This window comes from Talpa europaea, assembly GCF_964194135.1.
Source record: "Talpa europaea genome assembly, chromosome: 2".
NCBI classification, from domain to species: Eukaryota; Metazoa; Chordata; class Mammalia; order Eulipotyphla; family Talpidae; genus Talpa; species Talpa europaea.
In genome coordinates, this window is record NC_140068.1 from 36,742,850 (window position 1) to 36,753,864 (window position 11,015).

The window sequence follows — 11,015 nt, forward strand, 5'->3', positions numbered from 1 at the left end:
AGTCAGAAGCGCGGGAAGGTGAGAGAATTTACCAGAGCCGGAGCGGGGAACAACAGGCAGACCGATGAGATACACTGCTGAGGGGAGCAGCTGGCACGGCAAGAGAGGTCTGCGCGCCATGTGGGACCCTCGCCCACAGTCGGGGATTGAATCGGCACTGCAGAGGCTGCGGGCAGCTTCACAGCCCAGCGCTCAACCGCTGCGCCACCAGGGGAGGCCCAGTTTACAATTTTTATATATATATTTATATTCAGTTCCACATAAAATATATGTGTGTATCAATCTCACATAAAACTGGGCTTAATTTATTCTTACTGATCATAATCATCTTCCTCATCTTCATCTTCCTCAGTTTCTTCATTTTTCTCAGCTGGAAGTGCAGCTGCTGCTTGTGCAGTCCTGAAAGCCTGCTCCTCTTCCACACTTGGGTCATCCATTTCTGTAATTTCTGGTCCACTGGGATATTCTTGTTGAACTGGTGGTGACACTGGGGGTGTATAGTTATCTGGACTATATTTATGACCCCAGCCTATATAGAAATTTTCAAATTTTCTGTAAGTCAAAAAAATTGGTTATTATATAATTTCCAGTAAGAAGAATATTGGTGGAGGGAAAGAAAAAGAGGAAAAAACCTAACTCCTAAATGAGTTTCTCTTTGGGGAAAACAAAAGGCAAGTACGTAATATATTGAATAGATTTAAAATATATATATATATATTTTTAAAGATTTGGGTTTTTTAATGCATGTAAGAACTGGGGGCCTCCCTGGTGGCACAAGGGGTTAAGCACCACTCCAATCCAAAGCCTCTGCAGCACAAGTTCGATTCCTGGCCAGGGAGCAACCCACATGGCGCAGTAGACCTCTCCTGCCTTGCCCGCTACTCCCCTCAGCAGTGTATTTCAGTCAGTCTGCCTGGTCTGTTCCCCACTCTGTCTCTGGTGAATCCTCTCACCCCCCCACATTTCTGGCCTGCATCCCAGGTCTTGTATTCATAAATAAATAAATCTTTTTAAAAAATTAAAAAAAAAAAGAACTGGGGTCTAGGCCAGAGGTGCGGGTGGGGGCTTAAAATATATTTTAAAATATATTTTACCTTTTTTTTCTCACTCAGTGTCAATACAACTGTCAATTTGAAGAGCAGATAAGTCAAAAAAAAGGACCCACAATTAAAAAGGAAAAAACACTTAAAGTGCTAGAGATGAAATAGCCTTTATTAATTCTTCTACCACAGGAGATACTGTGGGCCAAACTGCTTAAACTAGTGAAGAAAACGATGGGGCCAGACCCTGACAAAATGTATCTTTCACCTAGGCCACAGCCACTGAGCTAATTATTTTCAGAAAAAATAAAACAACAAACAAACCTTTTTTCTAAGGTTACTGTGTTTCTTAGAAAAAAAATCTAAAAGCTGCCAAACAAACTCTTGGCTGAGTGAGGAGTCTGACTGGGTTAAAAATCTATGTGTGATTTTTCAGGCCAACCATAGTTAATAACAGAAGATCTATCTAGATGGTGTCATGCGTGGGGGTGGGGGTAGGGTGAGGACTATACCAGTCTTGGTGCAGAGTTAATGCATTGGAGCCTGTAAAGGGAGTTGTAGTTAAGGATTCTGGCATTTCTGTCCTGTCCAACAATTTGCATTTTACATTCTAACCCCACAGGCCTTCATTCCTTAGGTCGCTTTTTCCTGAGGCCTTCGAAGCAGAGGTCTCCTGGAGCTCCACCAAACCTCCTGGGGGTGGGCTAGAGAAGAGAGGAATCTTGAAGATACTTTTCCTTACTCTGACATAGTACTTGGGACTTTTCCATGTTTAACCCTCTTCAACCCCTTTCTCTGGCCCCCAGGTTTCTAAAAACAAGAGCCTTATGTTCATGACTCTCTCATGAACAAGATGACCCCCATAACACCACATCTGCAACCAACCCCCACATCTACACCAAACCACCTGATCTTATCTGGTGTGACATTACATGGGGAACTGGAACAGAGGCAGGGAAGAGTGGGGGACATTAACACCTTCTTTAGTTTATCCACCAGAGTAAGCGATTTAATGCTTTCATTTCATAGCTTGTTGCTTTAATGGTTATTTTGATGTTGCTGCTCATCTCTAGCTCAACTGAACTTCTGATTCTAGGTTAAAAGATAAGAAATGAAAGCATAGGACAAATGAAAGTATATGTTCTGACTGAAGGATAAAAGAATCTTTATTGTCCTCTTGATCCTAATTCTCTTGAAAGTGATAACCTAAATATATTATTTTTAATTATTTTTATGAAGCTGTCCAACAAAAATGTGCAATTTAAACTATTTTAAACACTGCTTAGAATTACTTCCATTAATGTACTAAGTAAATAAGTCTAAGTAAATAATGTGCTAAGTAAATAATGTACTAAGTAAATAAGAAAAATTATATTTTAGTTCTAGTAAATGGATAATTGAAAGGGCAGAAATCTGAATTACCATAAGGTTCTAAATTTAATGTTTTACTGTATAGTGCAGATGATATTCGAATAAATCTTCCATCTCACAGACTTGATACGTCAAAGATGAGTTAAAACAATAATAACCCTCTTCCCTGCTGAGAATTCCTGATCCTGGACCTGGTGCCAGAAACAGATACCAGTGAGAAAAGAGCTTCCCCAGTTGCAGTGATGGGGGTTCCCAGGGAATGATCATCATGGCCACAGGAGGAAGCCAATCCCACTGCAGAGGCTAGGGCTTCATCAGCTGTTCCAGGGTCCTGCTTACCTCATTCAGGCCTAATTTCCTAAAATGTGAAGCAGATGACCTCCCTCCACAGAGTTGTGATGAGAATTTACCAGGAAGATGATGAACAAATCTGAGCATGACACCTGCCTCAAGGCCCAGACCTCCCTGGGAATCACTATCCTTAGGCTTTGGTAGAGTGACCCACACCCTTTTCCCCCATCATCCTTGGGTCTCTCCCAGGTCATGTGAGTAGCTGACCTGACCACCCACCCAGGGCAGCATCTGTTACTCTTGGGTTTCTCTTATCCTGAGCTCAGGTTTCGATCTCCCATGGGGAAGTAGGTGGGGGAGGGAAGAAAGAAAAGGAAGAAAAAGCTGAACTTGGAATGTGACTTAAAATTGCCAGTGATAGCTTATAATTTCCGGGATTTAAACGTCACAAGAATGATTTTGTAACTTGTCAGATACTTACTTGCCATTGGAAAAGGCATATGCTCCAGGCCAAAGGTTGGATCTAAGGATTGCAATAGCATATTGAGGAATGAGATTTGAGGACAGCCGGGTTGTCCAAGGTGGGGTATTCTGGATCTCTGTAAACCAAAGAAAAACTCAAAATCTTAATTCCTAAATGAAAAGGATTTCTGTAGTAAAGAAGCAGTTCTTATAAATCTTAAAACACAACATAGAAAAAAAAGTTAAAATTTCAAGCAACTAACAGAATCAGGAGGGTATTTTATGAATACTATAGAACAATGAAATTTGAATACTTGTGTGTATGTGTGTGTGTGTAGGTGTGTATGTGTCCACTGTGCAATAGAAAAAAGTTTTGTTCATGGTGAGGAGGCCTATGTAGTAGAATGAGTAATATTTGATGACCAAATGAAAGATAAAATCATTATGAAAGAGAGCAAAGGATATGAGCATGAATGCTCCAAAACTGAGTAGGAACAAGAATATGAGCAGACTTTTAAAAATACCTTACATAATATTTTACTGTAACCATGCCATGCATTTATGGTCATGATCTGCAGAATGTCAGACACAAATGATACCCAAGGTAACTGTCAGCATTTCCAGGAAGAGCTATAGTGAACTTACACTTCCTCCCTGTGTGACCCCTACAACTTCTGTTAGAGAGTTGGTGCTGTGGCTAGCCATATTCTTTACTCCCCACCAGCCCAGAACACATGATGGGGAAGGGGCTGAAACCTTGACACCCACTTTTTAGAGGTCTCCCAACTCCCATATATTTGCCATATAATATCAATACATACATATCATATATATATATAGTGTACTGTAGTATGTATACAATATAAAATACATTGTATAACAGTATATGCACATCTCTGTAATATACAATATCTACACATCTATAATATACAATGCACAGTATATTATACAGTTTGTGTCAAACTACCTAAATCTTCAGAGATTGGTGTCAGAAGAGGAGGCCCCACTTCCTGCTCGATATAATCAGGCTCTTCTTTTTCTTCTTCCTCTTCTTTCTCTTCATCTTCTTCTTCTTCCTCCTCACTCTTTTGTGTGGGATTGAACCAATTACAACGACCCTGGGGATGAAAATGCAAGGTTTAGTAGACTAAGGAGGCCCTTAAAATGTCAGAATATTCATTTGAATTGAAGCAATTACCTACAAGAGGTCAACTTTGTGGGAAATAAGCCATTTATTCTTTCAAAATATAAACTGCTATTTTGTTTGTTCAAGCAAAGATTGTACTTTTTAATTCCAAAATTTGTCAACTTAGTAAAGTTATAAAATATTTATATTTTAAATTACTAGAATTTTAGTGAAAAAAGAAATAATACATTTTACTCGTTTATCATAAAGCATATATATGAAAGTTGTTAAGGTACTGTTATTCTCATTTGCCCTAACATTTAAAATGTCATGATAACATTAGTTACAGAGCTCTGGGGTTATAATTTCCCATTTGATTAACATATACTTAATTATCTCTTACCAAAAAATTCACAACATACGTAAATCTAAATCTTCGCAAAAATTATCAAAAAAATCCATAAAAATATTTAGTTTATTTCCATTTGAAATAGAAATTTGAGTATCACAGATCTATACTACATGGCAACTATATACTACGCTGTTATCACTTGATTTTTTTAATGGTCTCTGTTGAGAGTCTAGAGATCTCCATTTTGTATATATTTGAACATTGTAGGGAGTGTTTAATGAATATTTGCTAACTGGGTGATAAGTTGAGAATTACAAACCCCCTACCTGAGGGAGAATATGCTGTACATGATGAACCCAATTGGACAGGGATTCCACTAGGTCAATGACTTGGATACCTTCAAAATCAGGATTTTCTTCAAAGCTATCTCGTCCACCTTCTACTTCCTCCTCTTCCTCCCCTTCTTCTTCACCAAACTGATAGAATCCTAGAGGACTGACATGGGTCCCTGCTGAAATTCTGGCAATTTGTGCTCGTAAGTAATTGCTTTCATTTCCTGGGAATGGAGGGTAGCTTATGACGGGAGCATCCAATCGCCCGGTGAAAAATTTCTTGATTTTTCTTGCAATAACAATTTGTGCAGGTACAACTGATGGTAATTTCACCCATGGTCTTCCTGGTTCATTGCAAACAAAATAGACATATTTGTTGGTGCCTGTTCTACTTTCTTCTTTTGGTATAACCTGGGGAGCCTTGTGAAAGGACCTTGGTAGCTCATCTTCATCTTCATTGTCTTCATCAGCTTCACTCTCTCCGTTGTCTCTTTCTTCCACTACATCTTCCTCTTCCACCTCCTCTTCATCTTCTCCTTCACGATATTCCACTTCAGCTACAATATAATTCATTTCCATACCCAAGATCTTGCCCCAGAAACGGCATTTTTGTATTGGGTGGGTGTCAGTAAGCTGCTTGAGAGCAAGAAATATTCGATAAGTCTCATCTGCACCCAAACCAACTCCAGCTTGTTCAAAATAAAAAGCTGACTCCATTATATTTGGAAGACAATTTTCTACCTGGGAACATAAATACTGTGTAAACATTCCATCCATAAGAGAACTGCTTGCTTCCAAAAATGCTTTTTAAAACATCTTGATATTAGCTCACTTTCCACTACTTCTTCAACATTTTTCCCAAGATTTGATCAAACCCTACTAATTTCTAAATTTTAATTCTTCTCATATTATTTATAAATGTAACTTCCTCCACTGTGTCCTATGGCTCACCAATATATTGTTATCTTGCATGCATGTATCTCAGGCAGATAATTTAATAATCACTATGAGTAATAAAAGTTCAATATCCTCCTTTCATTAAAAATATTAAGTGACTCCTTTTACTATCTTGAATTAACCATATGTACTAAAACCTACCTACGCATATTTACAACAAAATATATTTATATGTTTATATGTTTTTATATATGATCACATATTTCATATTCTAGTCATATAATATGTAGGTTAAATAAAAATCACTATGGTACCTTTAGTGTTACATCAATTGGATAAATAACAGGAATGTATAATAAGTGCTGAGGCATGATTACATTTAAAGATATAATTTAGTCATATGTTTTCCCCTACTTTTAGTAACAATTGGTCTACAGGGATTATCAGAAATACATCATGCCTCTTCTTAAATTATATCCCATTAGCATAATATGCATAATATCAAGATATGAGTCAGTTGCTTGAAAGAGTATTTCCAACAGAGTAGAAAATGTGCAACTTGATTTAAATCCTAATTTTTAATTATCTGACCATTCATTCAAGAAAATATAATAACAGACACCCAGGTCTGTACCAAGAACCTAGGAGAATATAAAGAGAAACCATTTTCTCTGATACCAAGGAACTTTAACACATAAACATATAGCAAACAGCTAAGTCTGTGAAAAACTGACACACTGAAAAAATAAGAAACTCTGAATAAGGAAATGAATGGTATGAAATGAAGATGCAAATACAATTTAGGAAGTTATAAAAGAAAGTTGCATGAAGTTAAACACATCACTCACTGGGGAGCAAAGAACCCTAAAATTAAACTATTTAAATTCACAGCAGTGACTTACTATTTCCTCTTCCAGTTCTTGGTCCGCTCCTTCCAAATTACCCTGGAGAAAAAGTGCTTTTTGCTTCTCTGCTATTTCATATGCTGGAAGCATTTCATTCTCATTTTGAAGTGTATCTAATTTTTTACTAAAATGTGCCATCTTTACATCTTGGCTAATATTTTCAATGATGTCCACAGGATTTTCAGGACGCTCATCTAAAATCTTGGTCAGCATATTAGAAAGATGATCATATCTACCCAGAAAGAGAAAATTCCAGATAATAGCCTTGTCAAAAGCACTTGAGGAAGCATTTCATATGTTCTCTGTTTTAAAGAGATAACTAGAAACTTTCAAAACTTTTAAGTGGGTAAACACTGACAGTAACTTCTACCACATCAGAAAGCATCTATCTCAGAATTTCCTTAGGAAATGCTTCCAATATGATGTGACTATTTAGCCTATTAAAGAAAAATATATTACACAAGATACATGTTTTTTTTTTAATTTTTTTTTTATAGAGGCATGTTTTTATTTATTTATTTGTTTGTTTGTTTGTTTTTTATACATGCACTGGGTACAGTCAGAAGCGCGGGAGGGTGAGAGAATTCACCAGAGCCAGAGCGGGGAGCAGAGCAGGCAGAAGGACCGAAGTACACTGCTGAGGGGAGCAGCGGGCGGCAGGAGAGATCTGCGCGCCAAGATACATGTTTTTTTAAATCAGGAACATTTTCACATTTTCTTTGAGACTGAAAATTTTTGGTTTACATATGTTGAAGTGCTTACCTCTATTTTTCATTTCATTTTTCATTTTACCTTTTCTATTCCCCTTCCCGTTTAAGAAATTTTCATACTGCACGCCCTACTTACACTCAGCTGAAAGAAGTATCATAAAATATTACTGACCTGTAATAACATGTGATAAACTATTATTTTTGTTCTATTAAAAACACTGCTCTACTTTTTAATTTCCTAATTGAATTAGTGAAACCCCTCTAACATCTCACTAATTCATTACATTTTATGCTTTTTTTTTTTTAAGATTTATTTATACAAGCACTGGGTACAGTCAGAAGAGCGGGAGGGTGAGAGAATTCACCAGAGCCAGAGGGGAGAGCAGAGCAGGCAGAAGGACCAAAGCACACTGCTGAGGGGAGCTGCGGGCGGCAGGAGAGGTCTGCGCCCCATGTGGGACCCTCGCCCGCCCGGCAGGCAGCCAGGGATCCAGCGTGCGCTGCAGAGGCTGCGGCCAGCTTAGCAACCCAAGCGCTCAACCGCTGCGCCACCGGGAGTCCCTACATTTTATGCTTCTGAGCAACTCCTACACCAAAGAAGAAATCAAAAAGTAGAGACTAATGAAAATGGGGAGACACACTACTGAACTCTATGGAATGCTCTAAAAGCAGTACCATTTGGGAAGTTCACAGGCCTGCATAAAGAGGGAAAAAAATCAAATAAACAACCTAACTGCAGCTGAAGGAACTAGGAAAAGAATAACAAACATATCCAAAAATCAGTAGAAGGAAAGAAATACTAAAATTAGAGCAGAAATAAATTAAAACAAAGACAGTCCAAATATCAGTGAAACCAAAGGCTAGTTCTTTAAAAAAAACAACAACAACATCAACAAGCCCTTAGCTGGGCTTATGAAGGAAAGAAGACAGAAACCTGTAGGGTAAGGAAAAATGTCAAGCTTTTCTGCCCTCCCGCCATCAGGATAGATGATGGATCCTTGTCCTGAATGCATGCCTGATGGTGGGCACCTGGAGTAGGGTGTGGGCATAGGTAGATGGGATTCACCTGGGCTAAGACTGTGCTTTTAAGGGCGGCGTCACGGGGATGCCAGCAGCAGCAGAAGCCGAAAGAGAAGCCGAGAGAGAAGCAGAGAAGAAGAAGCAGAAGCAGAGAATGCCAGAGAGCCCAGATAGAATGAAGACTTGCTGGGGGCTGGGAGGACTGCCAGCCTCCTGGCCCCCCAGCACCCCTGCCTGCCATATGCCTGGTGAACCCCAATAAAAGACCTGCAAAAATCCACTGAGGACTCTGACTGCTCCTTTACCCAGTGTGCATGGGATCAGAAAACCTGCACTGTGGCCAGGTCCTGACCTTACAAAACCCCAAATAAATAGAATCAGAAGTGAAAGTGGCAAAATTACTAGAGATGCTGCAGAAATACATATGCTCACGAGAACCTACTAAAACACCTCTATGCAAACAAACTGGACAACCTAGAAGAGACAGACAAATTTTTAGGTGCATACAACCTTCAAGATTGAATCAGGATGGAATAGAGAGCTTAAACAGTCCAATCACAAGCACAGGAATTAAAAGAGTAATAAAAAGTCTAAGAACAAAAGCCCAAGACCAGATGGCTTCTTCAGTGAATTCTACCAAACCTTCAAAGAGGACCTAATAGCTATCCTACTCAAATGCTTCAAAAAAAAAAAAAAAATGAAGATGGTGGGAAACTACCCAACATATTCTTTGAGGCCAACATTACTTTAGTCCCAAAACCAAAGACAGAAGAAAGCCAGAAAATTATAGGCTGATCAATAATTCTGATGAATATAGATGCAAAAATCATAGCAGACTGAACACAGTAGTATATTAAGAGAATCATCCCAAGGATGCAAAACTGGATCAAATCAATGAATGTCATTCACCAGATTGATAAAAAGAAAGATAAAAATCACACCACCATTCAACATTTAACATTCACTTATGATAAAAAACACTCAACAAAATGGGAATATAAGCACTAGAATTCTTAAATCAAAAACATGTGCACCTTATCACTGATAACAATTGATTACTTTTTAGAAGCATCTTGGAGAGATGCTTGAAGTTCACTGTCTTAATGGTCTCTTTCAATACCACAACTCCACAATCCCTAGGTTTTATTTCTGTGAGCCAAGGGTTTTTAAAGAAGGTAGAAGAATCCCTGCCAGCCATCTGTTTTGAGTCCTTTGATGAGTTATATTAGTCTCTTACTAACACAGATTTTTCCAATACATTTCCACGTACTCTTAGAAACACACTTTCACACAGATTAGATACTAATAGCCTCTTTTCTTTGACAACCTTTTTTTCCTCCAAGACTTACAGATTTAAGCCCGAATTGCTGCTGGTCTGCTGTAGGTAAGCCTTAGCATTCTGAATGGCAATCTCAAGCATGCTGGGGGCCACTTCAGAGGCCCCAGGCTCAGGCTGACTCAGCTCATAGTTACTGTTTGAGTCTTCCTCCTCTAAAATGTCAAATCTCAGTTCTTTTTGTTGAAAGTTGTTATTGTCCACTTCCCTTGTTTCTTCAAATAGGTGAAACTCAGGAAGCTGAGACTGCTGGAAGGTGTTTTCCTCCATTTCATCAGATGATTGTTCCAAATGGTCAGAGTGTTGTGTCTCACTCTCAGGAATCACACTGGGGGTCCTGTCTGACTGTGATGGTGACGGTGCTGCAAAGTCCTGCATGGCCAGGGCCAGGGGAGAAGGCATGGAAGAGGCCTCCCTCAGAGGGGAAGGTGGAGATGGTGCACCTGCTCCTATGACTTCACCCAGAGGTGTGCTGACTCTAGCCTGGGGGCTTGGAGGAGGGCTGCTTCTGCTCCCGGATTCAGTTTCCAATCCCTGTTCTGACTCAAAGGGCTGTGATAATTCAGGCTCAGGATCTTGGGAAGAAACTGCTGTCACGCCTTCCCATGGTGGTCCTATTTCTGCCAGTTCTTGATTTTCTTTCTCTTGCTTCAAGGAAGTCAAGTCTTCCATGGAAGTAGTAAAGAGGATAAAAACAATTCTGGAGGAAGGGAGTATGCAGATATGGAAGCAGGCTAACACAAGGCAGTCACTTTGTTGAAGTCTGTAAGGCTCCTAGTTGCTCTGCAAGTGGCAGCGTCCTATCTCTATAGCAACCCCACTTGGTTTCCCCTGACAGCAACAACTTAACACCTGTTGCTAAGAAGCTAGGGAGGAGACTAAGAAAGAAAAAAATAGGTTTGCGATTCGGTGGAGTTTCTGCTCTTCTTCCCAGCACAGCCAATCAGAGTTGCAGGGGTTAACCACTCCTGGTTGGATACCCTAAAACAGGGGAGGGGCAGAGGGACGCAGGGAGAGAAAGACAGAGAGATAGAGAGACAGAGAGAGGAATTTCTGATTTTCACCAAAATGACATTTTATAGTATGGACATAATGTTTATTGTATAAAGTGATTGAATGTGGAGCAACAAAATGAGCCAATAATCCTTCTGCCACCCACTGCTCAGAGATAAC

At 39.3% G+C, this 11,015-nt stretch overlaps 1 protein-coding gene across 1 annotated transcript; it reads right to left on the minus strand.

Moving 5' to 3' along the window:
* Positions 1 to 311: 311 nt before the first annotated feature.
* RSPH4A (radial spoke head component 4A) lies at positions 312 to 10,514 on the minus strand (the record flags this gene model as incomplete). The annotated part of the gene is made up of 6 exons (XM_084258161.1): positions 312 to 552; positions 3,184 to 3,301; positions 4,132 to 4,282; positions 4,969 to 5,715; positions 6,774 to 7,008; positions 9,856 to 10,514. The coding sequence occupies 6 exons, from the start codon at positions 10,512 to 10,514 to the stop codon at positions 312 to 314; spliced, it is 2,151 nt and encodes a 716-aa protein (XP_084114287.1).
* Between the last annotated feature and the right edge of the window lie 501 nt (positions 10,515 to 11,015).